Genomic DNA, 21,168 nt, shown 5'->3' on the forward strand with positions numbered 1-21,168 from the left:
CGGAGAGCTCGGGCGCCCGCCTTCCGCTTCCTTTTCACCACGGACGTTGCTGCTTGTCGGAGCAGCGGTCATGGCAGCTGGAGAGGCCTCCCGGGCGGTGGTATACGGCGGTAGGGGGGCACTGGGCTCCGCCTGCGTGCGGCACCTGCGGGCGAAGAACTGGGTAAAGGGCTGGGGGGGGGGGGTGCGGAAAGATTGGCAAAGCCGGTCTGTGGAGCTCTGGCCTCGGTGGAAGAAACCTTGGAGAAGGCGGCTTTCCTGCATCTTCGCATGCAAAGGGGGGGGGTCGGTGGTGGAGAGGCCGCTGTGCACACGCCAAGGTGTTGCACACTTGTGGCCGGGAGAGAAGCCGCGCTGCCCTTAGCAAAAGAGCGGCCGGGCGCGGAGAGGCGGTTGCAACGAAGCTCTTCGCCTCTTGCCGCGTAGCTTTGGGGTAAATGCAGCCCCGTTTGAAAACATCAAAACAAAACAAAATCTTGATGTGTGTGTGTGTTCTCCCCCCCCCCCCCCCCGCAGTGGGTGCTCAGCATTGATTTAGCGGAAAACCAAGAGGCAAGCACCAACGTCGTGGTGCAAATGGGCGATTCGTTTGTGCAACAAGCAGAGCAGGTAAGAAGAAAACGGAGCCCAGGTTTTAGGGCGCTTTGTGATTGGAAAAGAGCGCAAGGAAAACTGCGGAAATGTTGACTTCAGTTTCTTACCCAAAGCTTGAAAAAATTTGGGATTGGTCAACAAATGTGTTCCATCTCTGCCAGATTAGGAACAAAAATCTTGGTAGCTGTTAAAGGCACAAACTTGACAGCAGCAATCAATCACTGCTTCTAATTGCCCTAAATCTCATTCTGGCTGGGGAATTCTGGGAATTGAAATTCGTGCATCTTAAAATTGCCAAGGTTGGGGAACCCTGTTCTAAATCTTTCCAAATTCAGGTGGAGTCTGGTAGCATCTTTTCAGAGGAACAAATATGAAAGCGTTGAAATGGAAAATCACTCTTCTGAAAAGACACTACTAGACTCCTCATTTTTGATTATTATAAATAACATCACAGTTCTCCCACAATATCCATAAGAATTAGGAGGCATCGTGGACACTATTCTGATTGAAGTTTTGCCAGTCATGTGGCTGCTAAAACAACAGTGCTGATGTTGGAAGCCCTGAAGAAACATTTCACAACTGTTTACTCCATTACAGGAGTTAGACCTTTTGTAACCTGTGAATTTTGCATTGATTGGTATGTTGGAGAAAAGGGAAAACATAATACCACATGTCAGAGTCCAACTTGTGTCACATAGGCCTCCGTTAGATGTGACATACAGGTAATCCTCGAGTTATGGCCATTTGTTTAGTGACTGTTCAATTACAATGGCAATGAAAAACGGGGGAAATTTCTCATACTTATGGCTATTGCAGCATTCCCATGGCGCTTGGCAACTAGTTCATATTTATGACGGTTACAGTATCTCGGGGTCATGTGATCCCTTTTGTGACTTTCTGACAAGCAAAGTCAAAGTGGAAGCCAGATTCACTTAACAATCATGTTACTTAACTGTGGCAATCATAACTTAACAACTGTGGTAATCATAACTTAACAACTGTGACAAGGAAGATTGTAAAGTGGAGCAAAACTTACTTAACTGTAAGCTTAGCAATAGAAATGTTGGGTTTAATTGTGGTCTAAGTCAAGGACTACCTGTATTTTCAGTACCTATTAAAATGTAAAGGATTTCCCGTGATGCCATCAAAGTTACTGTCCTGACTTTTTTGAAAGTCCTCTTGGGAGTAATATTTTTGGTACATGCTCAGCCACTGTTTGTGAGAGATCCAAAACTGAGAATGGAAAAAGAGGGCCAGACCAGTTTTACAAAGCACAGGCTTATTATATTAAGCATTATGCTTTGCATTCTTGCTCCTATTTAGAGGTAGGGAAGTATGGTTCATGCATTTTAACAAGATGAAAATTCAGGAAAAAGGACCATGAAAAGTTTTTGCAAAATTCCCAATTCCGTTAGTTACATTAGCATCTGCTCTGCAGCTTTCTCTCATATTTCACTCCTGAAAATGTCAGTCTTATTTTTCCCAGTAGCTTTCCAAAACCTGTTTTGTAACTTGCTCAGTCTTGCTCATCCAAACAAGTTTTGAGGCATCTTCTTCATACCAAAGTGGCACCTCTGTCCTCCCCCACACCCCTCCCCAGGAAAAGAAACCATGTTTCCCTCTCTTAGAATGCCCTTTTCTGTTATTTTCATATCTGTAATTTTACTAATTCCCAAAGTTGTTAATAACAGCAAAATGGTGAAAAAAGCATGAAGATTGCTCTGTTGCAGGTAAGGAAGGGGTTTGGAAAAGTCTCCCTGTTAATCAGGCAACTAGAACTCTTTCTACTGCTTTATATCTGAGTAAGAGAAGAAAGAGAGAAAAAACAGCAGCCCAGCTACTTTAGTTTAATAAAATCTGTGCCAAAGCCAGATGACTTCAGATTACAGGTTAAGATTTGCTGAAAGTTTAACACCAACAAAGCCAGGCTTCTAATGATTTCATATGCAGAAATATTTATCGATCTTGTTTTAGAGAGTCGGTGTACTACTTTGGTAAGGACTGGTTGTAAATCAAAGTCGCTGGTCCTTGTTCTGTAACTCAGCTCTTCTAACTCTGCCTTTTGAAAGGTGACAGAAGACGTCGGAAAAGTCCTAGGTGAAAAGAAAGTGGATGCTATCCTGTGTGTGGCTGGTGGATGGGCTGGAGGCAGTGCCAAGGCAAAATGTAAGGATGGCAGTTCACACAACGCTCTCTTCTTTCTCTCTCCCGTGGTCTTTCAGAATGGCCTATTTCTGGTCTGTGATGGAGCTGCTCAGCAAACAATGCTATAGCTCCCCCCATTTAATATCTTCCTGATGTCTCCAGCCCTGAAATGCCATTGATGCAATAGAAGCTGTGGGATAACATCTGCTTCCTCTCTTCCAGTGGTCTGGCTGGCATTGGAAAAAAAGCCTGTTGAGGAAAAATAGAAGACCTCATAGCAGATTTCTAAATTTAAATGCCTTTCAGTAAGACTTGGTTGCGCAGTTGAGCCTGTCCTGAAGCTGTCGATGATTGGAAAGACAGCGACTTTGGGATTTTTATTTTACTTATTTGATTTTTATCCCACTCTTATTCCTCTGTACAGTGCATTCAGAAAGTATTTGGACCCCCTTCACTCTTGTCCATTTTGTTATTCTGCAGATTGAGTCTGCAGTTGTTCAAATTAATTTTTTTCCCTCATTAATGTATACTCGGTACCCCATAATGACAAAGTGAAAACAGAATTTTAGAAATGTCTGTAAATTTATTTAAAAAAAACAACCCCCAGAAATATCCAATTGGCATAAGTATTCACTCAGTACTTTGTTGAAGCACCTTTGGTAGCGATTAAATCTTTTTTGGTGTGATGCGACAAGTTTTGCACACCTGGATTGGGGGGATTTTCTGCCTTTCTTTGCAAATCCTCTCAAGTTCAGTAAGGTTGGATGGCGGCTGATGGTGGAAAGTCATTTTCAGGTCCCTCCAGAGATGTTCAATAGGGTTCAAATCAGGGCTCTGGCTGGGCCACTCTTAAGACATTCACAGAGTTATCCCTAAGCCACTTGTCTTGGCTGTATGCTTAGAATCATGGTCATGTTGGAAAGTGAACCTCTGGCCCAGTCGGAATCTTGAGCAATATGGAACAGGTTTTCATTGAAGATGACCCTGTACTTTGCTCCATTCAGCTTTCCCTCAACCCTGGCCAGTCTCCCAATCTCTGCTGCTGAAAAACACCGCCATAGCATGATGCTGCCACCACCGTGCTTCACTGTTGGGATGATATTGGGCAGGTGATGAGTAGTGCCTGATTTCCTCCAGAGATAATGTTTAGAATTGAGACCAAACTGTTCAATCTTGGTTTCATCAGACCAGAGATTCTTGTTCCTCACAATTTGAGAGTTCTTCGGGTGCTTTTTTTGCAAACTCAAACCAGCTTTCATGTGTTTTGCACTGAGGAGAGACTTCTGTCTAACCACTCTGCCATAAAGCCCAGATTGGTAGAGGGCTGCAATGATGGGTGTCCTTCTGAAACTCTGTGTCATCCCATACAGTATCTCTGGAACTCAGTCAGAATGACCATCGGGTTCTTGGTCACCTCTCTTACTAAGGTCCTTCACCCTGATTGCTCAGTTTGACTGGGCGATCAGCTCTTGGAAGACTCTTAGTTGTGCCAAACTTCTTCCATTTGACAACTATGGAGGCTACTGTGCTCTTAGGAATCTTCAGTGCAGCAGAAATTTTATTGCAGCCTTCCCCAGATGTGTGCCTTGCAATAGTCTTGCACTCTGAGATCTGCAGGCAGTTGCTTTGACCTCATGGCTTTGGCTTCTGTGCAATATGTCTCCTGGGAGGTCTTCTATATAGAGCTGTGTGCCTTTCCAAATCATATCCAGTCAATTTAATTTATCACAGGTAGACTCCAATCATGGTGTAGAAACATGTCAGCAACAATCAAGCGACATGGGAGGCATCAGAGCTATATTTCACATGTACGCCCGGTACAGGCGTACTGGTGCCTGCTGGGAGCACCAGGTACCGTTCCAGTATGGTGCTCCAGAGGCCCTCCTCCCAACACTCCTTACCTGTATTTGAGCCGATCGGGGCTTTCGTGCACATGCACAGAGCGTACGGCGCCTGCACGACACTCCACCAAGCAACTGGAGGAGCCATAGTGGAGCCGTTGTGTAGCGTTGTGGGTAGTAAGTACGCATGTGTGCACTATGCACGTACTGCACGCGTGCATGTGGACGTATGGCCCCGTTGCACCGTACCGGTTGCAACAGGATCCGGAACCCACTACTGGTCTGAATACTTAACGCCAATGTGATTATTTCAGTTTTTTTCTTTTTACTAAATTTACAGACCTTTCTAAAATTCTGTTTTCGCATTGTCATTATGGAATTCTGAGTGTAGATTAATCAGAAAAAAATGAATTTCAACAGAATCCGGGTCTTGTAACAAAATTGACAAAAGTAAAGGTGGTCTGAATACTTTCTGAATGCACTGTCAGTAACTCAAGGTGGTGAACATATATGATATACTTTCCTCCTCATATTTTCCCCACAATAACAACTCTAGTGAGGTGGGTTGGTTGAGAGAGAGTGATTGGCCCAAAGTCTTGCCTAAGGTGGGACTAGGACTTAAAGTCTCCTGATGATTGGCCCAAAGTCATGCAACCAGTTTTCATACATAAGGCGGCATTAGAATTCAGGTCTCCTGGTTCCTTGGCCAGCACCTTAACCACTCTCAGATGTGTTTTATATTCCAAACCTTTGCCATAAGCATAATATTTAAGAAAAAAGATTTGGGTGTGCCTTGTAGGGCAGCAATAGGTTAGTGTACATCCTCCCTTTACATATCCGATGTGAGTAGAAACAGTTCACATTGTTCAAATGCAATTTTTGTGTAATGGTTGAATTGCAGATCTGGGATTGTTTAATGTGCTTCCTGCAAAATAAAATTGCCTCCTTCAACTTGAAATCTTAGTTTGTAAGAAGATTTCAGACCCAGTTTGGAGGTTATTAGAAAGGGAGTTAGCAAGCTACGGAGTTGATCAAAGGCATTGGTGTACATTTTCTGTTCTTCACTCCTCTCCGTATCTGGAAGCCAGATGGTTAATAGGGGAGTGTCTAAACTTGAAGTAGGATTGAGTCATTGATGTCTCATTAGATTTAAACCAGATTAAAAAGAAGTGTTGAGAAATGAGCACAATAAGATTGCATTTGACAATTTATTTTTGAACTGGGATAGTGATCTAGATGTTCTGCTTTAAATGCTACAGGTATCTGAATGCTACCAGTTGTTTTTTAATGTATGCCCATCCCATTGTTAAACTCACAGATATCTGACTGGGCAGGTTGGAATTAAATTCCTATTTCATACCTGGCAGCTATGCTAGGGAGCTGTTCTTAGGTGTCTTCTGCAGAACAAGACCTTATCAGGCTAAGAGAGAACAGTCGGTGATGCTCTCTTCAGAAAGTCTATATGTTTCATGATGTCTAATGTTTTTCATATTTTTCTGTCCATCCCTTAGCTTTATACAAAAACAGTGACCTGATGTGGAAGCAAAGTGTTTGGACATCAACCATCTCTAGTCATTTGGCTACCAAATACCTGAAGGAAGGGGGGCTATTGACTCTAACAGGTGCAAAAGCAGCATTAGCTGGAACTCCAGGTAAAATGGAAATGTTCCTGGGGTGTGCATGTTGGTTTGGTCAACATTTCCCTTAGCCTTTAGTATTCAGATTGTAAATTTCAGTTGTAGAAATTCTGTCCTCCAGTGACAACTTAAAAATTCTGTTAGGGTTGAGTGTATTGATTAAAAAGTATTTGGGAAAACAATGTATGTATGTTTATGAAAGGCTTTTTTTAGCTTGCACAGAAAGTGCTTTAGCTTGAATATAAGCAGCAAAAGTTGCTCAGTGGGTAAGACGCTGACCTTGTTGATTACAAAGGTTGGCAGTTCGGCGGTTCGAATCCCTAGCGCCGCTTAACGGAGTGAGCTCCTGTTACTTGTCCCAGCTTCTGCCAACCTAGCAGTTCGAAAGCACGTAAAAAATGCAAGTAGAAAAATAGGAACCACTTTTGGTGGGAAGGTAACAGCGTTCCATGCGCCTTTGGTGTTTAGTCATGCCGGCCACATGACCACGGAGACGTCCTCAGACGGCACTGGCTCTTCGGCTTTGAAACAGAGATGAGCACCGCCCCTTAGAGTCAGGAACGACTAGCACATATGTGTGAGAGGAACATTTACCTTTACTTAAGCTGCAAAAAGGCTAAGACCCAAGCTTATATTTTATTCCCTAAGTACTAATGCTGATTCTGCTTATTTACTTTGGATTAGACCTTTGTGTTTTCTTGCTTCAAAGACAAATGACCTTCAATCCTCTGACTCAATTCTTACAAAATAGACCTGGCCCTATTTGTAGTTTTGTGTCTGTATAAAGTCTATGGAAATGCTGTGCTTTCTGCTAAAAAGTAAAATTCCGATTCTGCTACGGGAATCCATATTGAAAACAGTGAGTTCTGTAATCAAATAAATGTTAATGACATTTTAAAAATTGCAAATTAAAAAAGTTCAGACTTTGACCATTGAAATGCTAGGAGTCTTCACCATCTTGCTGAATTGGCAGATTCTAGTTCACACCAGGGAATCTGCTTTTGTATACAGACCTCCAGCTCAAATAAAAGGTAGAGGATTAAGGATTCCCATTTCCTTGACAGAGTAGTGTCTGAAGTATATTGTAGGACATCATTATTAGGATATCCACAATCGAATAAGGTTTTTGATTCTAAATGAATTTAGATGTCTTTTTGGGTTACAATTTACATTGTTCCCTTCATTTAAGAAAAAAAAAAGTATCCAGGCTCAGTAGCAGAATACCTAAACCAGTTTTGTTGCAGGTAGGTAGGAGGGAGGGAATTCCGATTTAAATTCATAAATATGGAATAGTTTAATAAATTCATTGGTTCATTTTGTAATACAGATAGTCCTCAACTTACATCCATTCATTTAGTGACCATTTGAAGTTACAATGGCACTGAAAAAAAAATGACTTTTGATTGATCCTCATACTAACTTCTGCAGCATCCCAGCAGGCATGTGATTACAACTGGATACTTGGCAAACTTATGACAGTTATAGCATCCTGCAGTCATGTGATCACATTTGTGACCTTCTCCTTTCAACAAGGCAAAGTCAACGGGGAAGCTGGCAGGGGAGATCACAAGTTGCAGTAACATGATGTCTTGCTTAACCACTGTAGCAAAGGTTATAAAAATGGGTCAAGTGATTCCTTACTTAGCATCTGGATTACTTAACAAATATGGCTGTAAATTAAGGACTATTTTTAAAACAAAATGTGAAGCTTTGGTATTTAATGCTAAATACTACTTTTTAATGGGTTGCAAAAACCCACTAAAACAGCAACATGAAACAGTCCATAATATATTAAAATGATTGTTAAAATTAACATATTTGCAAGTCATTTCTTGACTTTGCTCTTATATTCCCACACTGATGCAATGACAGGTAGGCTTCCAGGGGCCATCTAATGTGGTTGGATTCCAGGAAGTGCCTTATATTCAGTAAGGTGCATTTCATAACTGGCTTCAGCTGGAAGTCAAACTTTGTTTTTACCACCAGCCCATCAAGTACTTAGAAGGCGAGGGATGGAAGTGGGGAGGAAAAAAGGGAAGAGGGGAAGGAGATTATAATGAGAGTGATGGGGGGGGGGTGTCTCAGGGAAGTCCTGCCTTAACACTTGGCCACCACAGGTGCCCCCCCCCCCCTAACATGAGGTTTGGCTAGGTCCTCCCAGGTCCCCTTCCAGCTCTTTTATTCTGTATTCTAGGAATGATTGCATATGGCATGGCCAAAGGAGCTGTCCATCAACTCTGCCAGAGTCTCTCTGGTTCAAACAGTGGACTTCCTGCTGGCGCTGCAGCTGTTGCGATCCTCCCGTGAGTCATTCTGGAATCACTCACCTGTATGGTACAAGGTCTACTGCCTTGGGTGGCGTTAGGGTTAGATCTCTAAGGTCCCTTCTAGCGCTATGACTCTTTGTAACATTGTAATTTCCATATCTCGGGGAGGGGGGGGGAAACTATTGGACCTTTGATGAAGTTTGGGCGTAATATTTTATTTTGGGTAGCATGTCTGCTTCAATCAAGAAGATTGTAATGAAGGAAAGTGCCTTTTCCTGGAGACTGGATTGAAAAAAATAATATGCTCTTATTCTGGGTTGAGCCTGATGCTTTTGTTAAAAGCACAGAAGAAATGCAGGCAGGACTGATCAGAGGAAGCAGACAGTGAGCAAAGGAGTTTCTCTCTCTCTCTCTTTGTTCCAGGGTTACCTTGGATACTCCGATGAACAGGAAATCCATGCCAGAGGCTGACTTCAGCTCCTGGACACCACTAGATTTCATTGCAGGGTGAGCAAACAAAACTGTTTCCCAGCTCCCAGTCGTTTGAAGCCTTGAACATCTGTTCCATGAATGTTGGTTCAGAGATTTGTGGAATAACAAAATCTGTGTTCTGCACAAATCTGTGTCCTGCAAATTGACGCTTGGAGTCTTGGATGTCCACAGTGACAGGTGGGTGGGTAGGAAGTTATTATGGTGGCCATGATTGCAGAAGAAGAAAAAAAGAATAACAGAGTTGGATGGGATCTTGGAAATCTTGCAATCCAATCCCCTGCTCAAACAGGAAACTCTTATACCAGGGGTGTCCAAACTTGGCAACTTTAAGACTTGTGGACTTCAACTCCCAGAATTCCCCAGCCAGCTGGCTGGGGAATTCTGGGAGTTGAAGTCCACAAGTCTTAAAGTTGCCAAGTTTGGACACCCCTGTCTTATACCATTCCAGACAAGTAGCTGTCCAGTCTCTTCTTAAAAGCCTCTAGTGATGAAGGCCCTACAATTATTCCACTGTTTATTGTTCTCACTGTCAGGCAATTTCTCCTTAGTTCTAGGTTGGTTTTCTCCTTGATTAGTTTCCCTATATTGTTTCTTGTCTTGACTTTTGGTGCTTTGGAAAATAGGTTGACCTCCTCTTCTTTACGGTAGTGCCTCAAACATTGAAACACTGCTATCATGTCATTCTTGGTTCTTCTTTTCACTAGACTAGACATACCCGTATTCCTATAACTGTTCTTCATATGTTTTAGTTCCAGTTCCCTAATCATCCTTGTTAATCTTTTTTACACTCTTTCCAGAGTCTCTACATTTTTTTTATAATACGGTAACCAAAACTAGATGCAGTATTCTAAGCGTGGTCTTACTAAGGCTTTATAAAGCGGTACTAATACTTCACATCATTCTGATTATATTCTGCTATTTATGCAATCTAGGATTGCATTGACTTTTTTGGCTACCAACACACATTGCTAGCTCATATTTAAGTGCTTCCACTAGGACTCCAAGATTATTTCACAATTACTGCTATTGAGCTAGGTTTAACCTAAACTGTACATACACATTTGATTTTTCTTGCCTAAGTATAAAACCTTACTTTTCTCTACCTTACAATACAATGCACTACAATAGCAGAGTTGGAAGGGACCTTGGAGGTCTTCTAGTCCAACCCCCTGCCTAGGCAGGAAACCCTATACCATTTCAGACAAATGGTTATCCAACATCTTCTTAAAGACTTCCAGTGTTGGGGCATTCACAACTTCTGGAGGCAAGCTGTTCCACTGATTAATTGTTCTAACTGTCAGGAAGTTTCTCCTCAGTTCTAAGTTGCTTCTCTCCTTGATTAGTTTCCACCCATTGCTTCTTGTTCTACCCTCAGGTGCCTTGGAGAATAGTTTGACCACATTGAATTTCATTTTATTAGATAGGGCCCAGTGTTCAGGTTCGTTGAGATCCATCTGGATTTTTAGTCTTCTAGGCTGTTGGCTATTCCTGCCAGTTTAGTGTCATCTGCAAATTTGATGAGTTCCCCTTCTCATTTAAATCATTTATGAAGATGTTGAAGAGTACTGGGCCTAAAACAACCTATTTCTTCTTCTTGGTTGTGTGTGTGTGTGTGTATTATACACCTATGGCAATGGCATTCTTTTTTCTTTTTATATTGACCCATATTCATTCTGGAAAGCTTATTGATTTTATGCATTTCTATAGAGATGTAATGATGTTTTACATATAATGCAACTCCACCTCCTCTTTTTTTAGATTTGTTTCTTTTGAACAATTTGTATTTTTCCATCAGTACATTCTCGTGCTGAGTTTCATCCCACCAAGTTTTGGTAATGGCAACTACTGTATATCATACTTGCCCTTGTGTATTAAGACTTCAAGTTCACCTTGTTTGTTCCCCAAACTTTTGAGTGTTTGTGCACAGGTATTTGAGTCCTGTACAGTATGTCTGATCCTGGGTATGCTTCCTACATCTCCTACTTTATTTCTGAGATTTTCTTCCTTCCCGTTATTCCTTGCCTCATTGTTTGATTGGTTGTTTTGGGATTTATGGTTAGGATTAGTTCCTAAAGATCCTAAGGATTGGTCTCATTCCCCCCTCAATTTTAGTTTAAAGCTTTTCTGATAAATTTAGCCAGTCGTTTTCCAAATACATTCTTCTTGAGTCTTGTGAGGTACAGCTCATCCCGTGCCAGAAGCCCTTCATGTAGACCCATGATGGTGAACCTATGACATGCATGCCGGAAGTGGCACGCAGAGCCATCTCTGGGCATACCAGCCATTGCCCTTTGTTCTTCTGGAGTCCGGTGCACACATGCACACCAGCCACTTGATCTTTGTGCATGTGGGGGTGCCAGAAACAGGAAGAGCAGCTCCCTGGCGTGCATGCTGGTCTTTACGTGCGCATGTGTGCCAGAAACTGGAAGACCAGGTGACTAGTACGCATGCCCAAAACCAGAAGCTTAACGTTCCGGTGCATGCCAGGGAGCTGCTCTTCCAGTTTCCGGTGCTGCCCCACATGTGCACATGCACTCCCGTTTTGGCACTCCCGTTGGTAGGTTTACCAGCATAGCATTACCTGCATTTATAGGTAATGCAGAACATGCTCCAGGAATCCGAAGTTCTCTTGGGGGCATCAACTCTTAAACCAATGGTTCATTTCTAAAATTCTTTGTTCCCTCATTGGATGGTGACCTATTATTGGAAGTCAAGATGAAAAAATACCACTTGTGCTCCTAACTCCTTAACTTTCTTGCCTAACTGCTCATAATTTCACAATATTGTTTTCAGGTTCATTGTCATGTTATTTCTCCCTATGTGAAGGAGAAGAAAGGACTAGTAATCTATGAGTTTTTGATTATTTTAGTAAGGTTCTAGGCCGCATCTTTGATTTTTTTGCTCCAGGGAGACAAATACCTCCATAGATTGAATGTCTGGTTTACAGATGGCTGGTTCTGTTCCCCTGAGAACTGAATCTCCTATAAACAACACTTGCCTTTTTCCCCCCTAGGAAAGGCTAAGCTATTTTTCTCCCTTTCTCAGGGGCACTTGATGAGAAAGCTTTTCTAGGTGTCTGCATGCTTTCTTCCAGGGGGAAGCTGTGAAATCGATTGCTCGGTTCCAAAAGGGTTGAACTAGATAGGGGCATTGAGAAGACCTACCTCTTTTTTTTTTTAATGTAAGGAAAAGGCTTTTGATGTAGCAAAAGCACAAGTCACCCAGAGGTGCTTGGTAAAGAGATGGGCAGCATACAAATTTAATAAATAAATAAAAAGCTTATATTGTGTAGTCAAGGCCACCGTCTTGAAATTTTGTTCGACATGCCTGCAGCATTGCTATTCAGAAGACTCAAAAGTGCTCTAGGCTGTGGGGTTTCATTGGAAGTAAATCCCAATGCGACCCCAAACTGCCAGCCAGAGCATTCTTTTAGACACATAAATATAAGGAAATGTGATGTTGTTTTCGTAACTGGAGTTCTATTGTGGTTCAAGTATGCCTCAGGTGTTGCTCGGCTCCCTTCTTCATGTGGTTTTTTTTATATTTGGTTAAAAATCAATAATTTAAAAGAAGGAGAAGCAAAACACCAGCCTCAAGTATTACCTTATTTACATTGTCTCCAGTGGCATCAAAGACCACCCAGGTCCCCAAAAACTTTATGGTAAAATAACTGGTGTTTGGCTAAGCTTTGTGCATTGTTGCATTGACCCATCAACTCTGGAAAAGGAGTAATCTAAGTAAGAATAGATGGAAAAACTTATATCTTGGAGGCTGCAGTGGGGTAATGGGTGGTGATCTGGTAAATGGATATGGATAACTGATTATCTGTCCTCCAGGTATTGTATTATGTATGGACCTTTAACAAGTTCTCAAACTCTTATACTATGGAATGTTTATGGATAAATGGACAGATGGGCTGATAGGCAGACAGATACTGTACATAGATTAATTTCTTTTCTTGAAAGGAAGAGTGTCTTGCATCAGTTCCTTCAGTTTATCTGATCTATGTATTTATATTTTCTGTCTTGTGCAAGCAGGATAAACTGAACTACAGAAGAGAGATCTCCCTTAGCTGAGATGTCTTAAACCAACCTCAACTTCATAGCGCCTCTTTTAAATTGTAGATTGGGGATAATGATGGTTTATCTGCTTGTATGTAGGAGGTGGTTTAGCTTCCTTTAGTAGAGAACAGTTGTTCTTGTGAATGACAAAAATAATGTTTCATCTTAACAAATCTTTGTATTTAGTAGATTTGTCTTTCCAGGAAAATAAGAGATGCATCTCAAGCCCATTAAAATAGAAACTTCTGCACTGCAATCTTTTACAAGGTCCTCTGAATGGGGGACTCGAATTGCTTTTCAGCTTGTTATCTCAGAACTTTATTAATAGGGGAATTATGGAATAACTATGGAAAGTCAATGAGCATTTGGAATGTGAAACTTCCAATGAAACTAACTCATGCACTTGTTTCCATCTGTTCTGCCAGAATTTTTTATGACTGGATCATCGGTAAAAACCGGCCAGACTCTGGAAGTTTGATTGAAGTGGTAACAACTGGAGGAAAAACTGAACTTTCATCAGCTCACCTCTGACCCAAGAGTGACATTTGTGCAAATAGGGTGAAGTCATAAAAGATATAAAATCTGTCTAGTATATTTGATCATCTTCTGTTCCTGCTCACTATCTAGCTTTATTGGGAACCAGATCTGCAGTTGGTTTGTCTTGCTAAATGTGACCCAGTGAGATTTAATTATCCAAAGGTGCATGGCATCTTGCATTTAATCAAAGAAATGAGTTTCAAAATGGATTAAGAGCTTAATTTTGCAGAGGGAGAGCAAATTTTGCAGAGGGAGAGCAAATAGGAAGCAAATGATAAAACATGGTTCATGTGGCAAATCCCACAACTTAAGATATTTGCATCTGATTTTGGTGTGCAAGTACATAAGAATGAGGCTTGCATTGGGACATCCCTGCCCTCATTTATAGGTGAGGATGCTGTGAATGGAAAATCGTCATCTTGTAGAATACTTGTTTTTCTGTGAATGGGCATTTTGAATGTTACCCAGGTAAATGTTGTGCATAGTTGTCATATATTAATTCTGACCAAAGATGCAATACTGCCACTGTCTTTGAATGACTATGACTACGTCAAGAGGTTCCACAAAGACCAAGGACAAAACAAGAGTGTGTATTCTACCTTCCCAGTTCACAAATAATGCCCTAAATACAACCTAGAGAATGTGAGTGCTGCCACTGAATTCTTCATTCCCAAGTACTTTCTGAAGTTTCTTTACAAATGCAGAAAAAATGGAATATTTAGAAGAGTCCATTTAACATGGACATTATTGTTGCTGTCATTTGCCTTAAAAGCAATGAAAAATTTTCAGTGCAGAGTGCCAGTTTTAAGGGGAGGTGGTATATCTGGCATATTCCTGCTATTATGTGCATAAAGAAGGCTGTTGACTTTATTTTTTCTCTGGGGAATAATCCTTCAGATGAATTCTTCAACCCACACTAGTGATGTTGCTAAGTTGTAGCTAAAAGTTTTTACATCTACATATTCCCTACCATTCTTGATTCAGGGGAGAAGAATATAGAATAGAATATAGAATAGAATAGAAAATAGAATAGAATAATAGAGTTTGAAGGGACCCTGGAGGTTTTTTAGTCCAACCCCCTGCTTAGGCAGGAAACCCTATACCATTTCAGACAAATAGTTATCCAATCTCTTCTTAAAAACGCCCAGTGTTGGAGCATTTACAACTTCTGGAGGCAAGTTGTTCCACTGATTAATTATTCTGTCAGGAAATTTCTTCTTAGTTCTAAGTTGCTTCTCTCCTTGTTTAGTTTCCATGCATTGCTTCTTGTCCTACCCTCAGGTGTTTTGGAGAATAACTTGATTCCGTCTTCTTTTTGAAAGCCCCTGAGATATTGTCACCCCTAGCCCTTCTTTTCATCAAACTAGACATACAGAGTTCTGGCAACCATTCTCCAGTCCCCTAATCATCTTGGTTGCTCTTCTCTGCACACTTTCTAGAGTCTCCACATTTTTTCTACATCGTGGCGACCAGAACTGAATGCAGTATTCCAAGTGTGGCCTTACCAAGGCATTATAAAGTGGTATTAACACTTCATGTGATCTTGATTCTGTCCCTCTGTTGATGCAGCCTAGAACTGTGTTGGCTTTTTTGGCAGCTGCTGCACACTGTTGGCTCATATTTAAATGGTTGTCCACTAGGACTCCAAGATCCCTCTAACAGTTACTACTATTGAGCGAGGTACCACATATACCCATGATGATGAGCCTATGGCACGCGTGGCACAGGTGGCACGCAGAGCCATATCTGCTGGCATGCAGGCAATCAACTCCAGCATGCATGCACATTCCAGCCTTTTGGAGTGCCGGGGGAGGCCATTTTTGCCCTCCCCAGGTTTCAGGAAAGCCTCCGGAGCCTGGGGAGGGCAAAAAACGGGTCCAACAGGCCAACCAGAAGTTGGTTTCCGAACTTCCAGATGGGCCCATTTTTCACTCTCCCCAAGCTCCAGGGGCTTTCCTGAAGCCTGGGGAGGACAAAAAGTGGGTCCCCCAGCCCCCTGGAGGCCCCCCGGAAGCCGGAAATGGATTGTTTCCGACCTTCCGGCTGGCCCATTGGGCCCCTTTTTCGCGTTCCCCAGGCTCCGGAGGTTTTCCTGAAGCCTGGGGAGGGTGAAAATTCCCCCCTCCTGCACCAGGATGGTGATCATGCATGCATGCGCAGATGGGTGCAGCACATTGCATTGTAGGTGTGGGGCGTGCGCTATCACGCATGCACAATTTTGGCACGCATTTACAAAACAGTTTGCCATCACTGACATATACTGTCCTTGTGCATTTTGTTTTTCTTGCCTAAATGTAGAACCTTACTTTTTTCATCACTGAATTTCATTTTCTTAGATAGTACTCAATGTTCTAGTCTGTCAAGATCCTTCTATATCTTAAACCTATGTTCTGGAGTGTTGGCTATTTCTGCTAGCTTGGTGTCATCTGCAAATTCGATGAGTTCTCCATCTATCCCCTCGTCCAAATCATTGGTGGAGATCATCACAATTATGACAAATCACGGCTTGAACTATTTTGCTTTGCTTGTAATGAGTCTATCTCATATATTAGTTTCACCTTTTAAGTTGCATTACTGAAATAAATGAAATAAATTGTCTTTGCCTTTCCTTATATTAAAGTTCTCTGTCATGTCCCCATTAACTATCACCTTTACAGTTTGTTTAGAATATATTGCCTTAATCATATTAGTACATTTTTCACCAAAGTCCATATACTTTAATTGTAGTAACATAAATTGCCAAATCACACCGTCAGATGCTTTCTGTGCATCTAAAAAAATCAACACCATTTGATTTTAGGACTGTACTCCTAATACTCCAACGTATTCAAGATAATTCTCATATTACCGTATTTTTCAGAGTATAAGACTCACCTTCCCCCCCTAAAAGAGGGTGAAAAATTGGGTGCGTCTTATACATCTAATGTAGCAGTGGGTGTATTCCAGCAGTCTGATCCACTCACCAATCAACTGTGCTGAATCAGGCTGCAATAAGTGCTGAAGCTGACCTGGCTGGTCAGAGTTTGCAGCAGCAATCACATTCAGAAATCACAGTAACTGATTCAGCAGGATTCAAAATAATAATAATATACAATACATTACCAAAAGCAGGTTTTCAAGGTAGCAGTAAATACAAGCAAAACACAAGCAGTTTCACTTTCAGTTCTCAGCTAAGCCAGGCTCCTTCCTGTCTCCTTGTGGCTCACACAGCAAATTTCAGAGTCCAAATAACCTTCATTGGCTAACTTACATGCTATGCCTATTCATTGGCTGACCTTGTTACCATGTGTCAGCTGAATACCATGGATGCTGATAGGCAAAGACAGCATTTTTTTCTTGTTATTTTCCTCCCCAAAAACTAAGGTGCGTCTTATACTCCAAAAATACAGTATTTTTAATTTATCTTTTAGGTAAAAATCCATTCAGGTCTGAGTGTATAAATTAGTTCAAGAATATTTTTAGTCTCTCTGCTACTATTGAAACATATTTTATAGACTACATTTAATAATGATATTGGCCTATAATTTTCTAACTGTGTTAAGTCTGAATCTTATTTTGTTATTAAAGTGAAGTTTGCTTCCATCCAAGCATTTGGTGTCTTGACTTCTAATAATACTTCATTGTAAACCTCCAATATTGACAAGCCTAAAGTGTCTTGTAGATTCATTAGTTTCTACTTTTAGCTGCTTGGACAGCAGTAAGAATCAGTGGGGCCTACCCATCCACAAACAACTTAATGAATTCTCTCCTCATATATAGCTACTTAAAATTGAGTCTTAAAAGAGTGAAATAGTCAAAATATTGTTATCGCCAGATATAATGTGTATGGAATAAATATATTTAACAGAAAATCTAAGTGCCCTTTTGTGATTTTTTGGGGGGCAGTCTTTTGTGATCTTTTATGAGCCTTGGTGGTGCAGTTGTTAGAATGCATAATTGCAGGCTAATTGTGCCCACAGCCTGAAGTTTGATCCTGATGGGGCTTGAGATTGACTCAGCCTTCCAGCCTTCCGAGGATGAGGACCCAGTTTGCTGGGTGAAATACACTGACATTGTAAACTGCCCAGAGAGTGCTATAAAGCACTATGGGCAGAGGTTGGTTCCTACGTGTTCGGACCAGTTCTGCCAAACCAGTAGTGGTATGTTGGCCTGGGTCGCAGAACCAGTAGTGACTGCTGGCTGGCCCGCGTGCCCCTGAATCGGTCCCCTGGTTGCTGCTTGCCCTGCCCAGTCTCTGCTCTGCAGCTTACCTGCCTGAAGCACGCTGCACCCCTGATCTGTCTGCCAGGTAAGCCTGCAAGTCGCACCTTAGCTAGCTGCCCCTTCCCCGCAGTCCTGCCATGCTTCCCTGCCTTGCATGTGGCCTCCTGGTGGGCAGCCCTTGATGGAAATGCAGACACTGTGCTGGGGCTGAAAGTGGTGGCGGTGACGGCAGTGATGCTGCAGGAGGGCAAGCGGATATCCTGGGACTGCTGCATGTGTGCCTGCCCCATTTTGGGAAGGCAGAGCCCGCCCTGCTGCAGAGTGATCCAAAGAGGGGAGGAGGATGCTGCAGAAAAGGCTGCCTTCCATCTGGCCCGCGTGCCTCTCGTGCCGGCTCTTCAGGGCTTCAGGCCCACTGCCTTCCCACCTGGCCACCTGCCTGCTCTCTTTGCAGATCAGCCCATCTGACCGCCGGTGTTACTCCAGGAACTCAAGCTCGTGGAGTCTTGCGCTCCAGGGGATGGAGACTCGGCTGCGGCGGGGCTTCTAGCTGGGGAAGAAATGGAGCAAGAGGTGGACGCTGCTGGTGGGCAGGTGGGGGGGGAACCCCTCATGCGGGGAGCAGGCTAGGCCCAGCTACCATCTGGATAAACTTGGAGCTTGCAAAATAAAGATAGGAGGAATGGGATATTAGGCAATCTTGTAGGCTCCAGGAAGAATGGAGACTAACACTAGTTTCCAAGCCCAGTGGTCAATTTTAAAAAGATCTCATAGAATATTAATTTTCTTTTCAACTGATCATCCCAAAGGTGCTTTTTTAAGGAGGCAACTCTTTGAGGATATTTCGCTTCTCATCCAAGAAGCTTCTTCCGCTCTGCCAGGATAGTGGGGAATGGAAGGATTTATATTCCTTGCAGACAGGTGATCATTTGCATCCTTTTAGAGGATAGTTGAAGCACTTGTCCTCAGGGTTACCTGAGTAATGCTTCTGGTCCCTGACGTCTGCAATTTTTTCTTTGGAAATCCATTCCTACTCCCCTAGTATCCTGTCAGAGCTGAAGAAGCTTCTTGGATGAGAAGTGAAACATCCTCAAACAAAAAACAAGAAAGTCCAGTTGCCTCCTAAAAAAACACCTTTGGGACAACCATGATCTGGATGTCTGAGAATCTCTACAGACTTTTCAACTGATCTTCTTTCCATACTGAGATTTCTCAAAATAATCCTTGCCTTTAATCAAATGTGCTTCAAGAGTTATCTTCTCCCTATACTAACAACATCCTACCATTTTAGGAGAAAGTTGCAAATTGCAACAGTATTCTTCTGGATACCCTAATAGGCTATTATGGGCAGCGGCACTATATACAAAATTTCAGAGCTATTAGAGAGATTGAAAAACAACCCAGAAGAAAAGAACACTTTTTCATTTTTACCAATGTTTACAGATGAATCCATGTACTTAAATCAAGCTTGATTTGAAGCAGATTTTAATCCCTATTTTAGCTTTTTCTCTGCACCTAAGGCACTTCCATAATGCTCCTTTGTTTGTATTTATTATGATCTATTTTGCATAACTAGAGTTTTAGTTTTTCTTTCTTTTCCTTCTCTGGATCAAGAACAAAGCACTTTTTCATTTTTACCAATGATCAATCATTAAACACTGTTGCTGGGAAGTACACAAAATATTAACACTATAATGTATAATACAAACATGCATAGCAATGCATAGCAAATGGTTTTGCTTTGTCCTAGTAATTAAAGAAAATTCTTCCTATGGAATGAGAGTGGTGTATATTTCATGTAATATCACATTTTAAATAACAGTTTTAATTGTATTTTGAAATCAATACTAAATCAAGATCTTAAGTCAGGGATGTGGCTCGCGTGCTAAAAGCGGAGGGAGTGCGGGGGGGGGTCGTGCATGGGCGTGCCACACCCATAATGCTATGCACATGACCCCAGTGGGCATGCGTGCACGACCAGTGCTCCCCCCCTTTTTGGCGTGCTTTTTTCGCCTTCCCCAGGCTCCAGAGCTTCATAGGAGCCTGGGGAGAGCGAAAACAGCCTCCCCCGCCCACCCCAGAGGCCCTCCGGAGGCTTCAGGATCTTCCCTGAAGCCTCCGGAGCATGAAAAACAGGCCCTAAGGGCAAACTGGAAGTTTGGGAACGAACTTCTGGTTTGCTCGTAGCCCTCTGGAGCCTTCAGGGGCCTTCAGGATGCTTCCCTGAAGGCTCTGGAAGGCTAAAACCATTCCCGAACTTCTGGTTTGCCCTTAGGGCCATTTTTTTGGGCTCCGGAGGCTTCAGGGAAGCTCCTGAGGCCTCCGGAGGGTGAAAAATGGCCTCAAAAGAGGGCCATTTCGGTCAGTGGCGCACTGGCCAGCTGACAGGGCAACACCTTGCATACCCTGACAAATGGTTCCCCTGCCACAGGTTTGCCATCATGGTCTTAAGTCATATCAAGGTCACAAAATCACAGACTTTCAAGTTCTCCAGGAGGTTTTACCAAACTTTATTTTGCCAAACAAAGTGAACAAGGAAAGAGCAACATTTTGCAGTTGAGGTATACTCTGCTACCTCGAATATTTTTGGTTCTGAAAAATTGGGTTTTTGTGTGTCACTGTGAAAAATAACACACCTTCCTGCACATCCTACCCTGATTTTAAGATGCATTCTGTATGTATGCAGAAGTACCTGGCTTCATCAATGTGTGAAGTCTCCATCAGAATAGTAATTTTCCCTTCATTTGATTCTGGAAGACAACAACACAAAAATTTAACAGACTGTTGATACTGATTTTTCTTATGCATTTTTTAAAAGTCTAACATTGCTCTTCTGATTCTTAGAGCAATGTTAAAATGTTCTTTTATGCTGAGAGGAAGAAAGCAAATCTTGATTGGATCTGTGTGATTTATATAATATGAATTCTAAAATAATCTGATTGGTCATAGTAGAATCGCCTAGTCATGGGCTAATCCAATCAACCCAGACTTTCTAAATTAAATAGTAAATCAAGATGAAAGTCTCATATTATAGCATAATTATTTTATTTTATTTTCTACTTCTCCCCACTCTGAGATATATTTTCAAGCTCTTCCTTGTTTTGTTCAGTTAAACTCAATCAATTGTGCCCCAACGGTTACCGATTAGTCCTATTGACATGAGCTGAACCCTGCATGTGTGCAATTGTTGTATATTCTACTGTGTACAGATGGAGCCAAGATCTAGAATTTACTGATATTTCACAATCTCTGAATATTGAATTCTTCTGAGACAGCTGGACTCAGCTTCCAGGGTTCTCCTCCTTTCACTCTTCCACCTTCTCTTTTCTGTTGCTATGACATTCCTCCACTCTCCCTCCCCACCCCAGCACACATTCATAATGCTGCCTGG

At 42.1% G+C, this 21,168-nt stretch overlaps 1 protein-coding gene across 1 annotated transcript; it reads left to right on the forward strand.

Annotated features, from left to right (window-relative positions):
- Positions 1–5: 5 nt before the first annotated feature.
- Positions 6–17,425, forward strand: QDPR (quinoid dihydropteridine reductase). Its single transcript, XM_081959427.1, has 7 exons — positions 6–163; positions 517–609; positions 2,664–2,760; positions 6,092–6,232; positions 8,412–8,520; positions 8,908–8,991; positions 13,463–17,425. Exons 1-7 carry the CDS (start codon positions 71–73, stop codon positions 13,566–13,568), a joined length of 723 nt encoding a protein of 240 aa, XP_081815553.1. The 5' UTR covers positions 6–70; the 3' UTR covers positions 13,569–17,425.
- Positions 17,426–21,168: the final 3,743 nt, after the last annotated feature.

Source organism: Natrix helvetica, assembly GCF_964273705.1.
Source record: "Natrix helvetica genome assembly, chromosome: 7".
NCBI classification, from domain to species: Eukaryota; Metazoa; Chordata; class Lepidosauria; order Squamata; family Natricidae; genus Natrix; species Natrix helvetica.

Coding starts and splice junctions, on each gene's coding strand:
- QDPR (XM_081959427.1), top strand. CDS start 71: ATGGCAGCTGGAGAGGCCTCCCGGGCGGTGGTATACGGCGGTAGGGGG. Junction 164..516: donor ACCTGCGGGCGAAGAACTGG/GTAAAGGGCTGG, acceptor CCCCCCCCGCAG/TGGGTGCTCAGCATTGATTT. Junction 2,761..6,091: donor AGGCAGTGCCAAGGCAAAAT/GTAAGGATGGCA, acceptor TCCATCCCTTAG/CTTTATACAAAAACAGTGAC.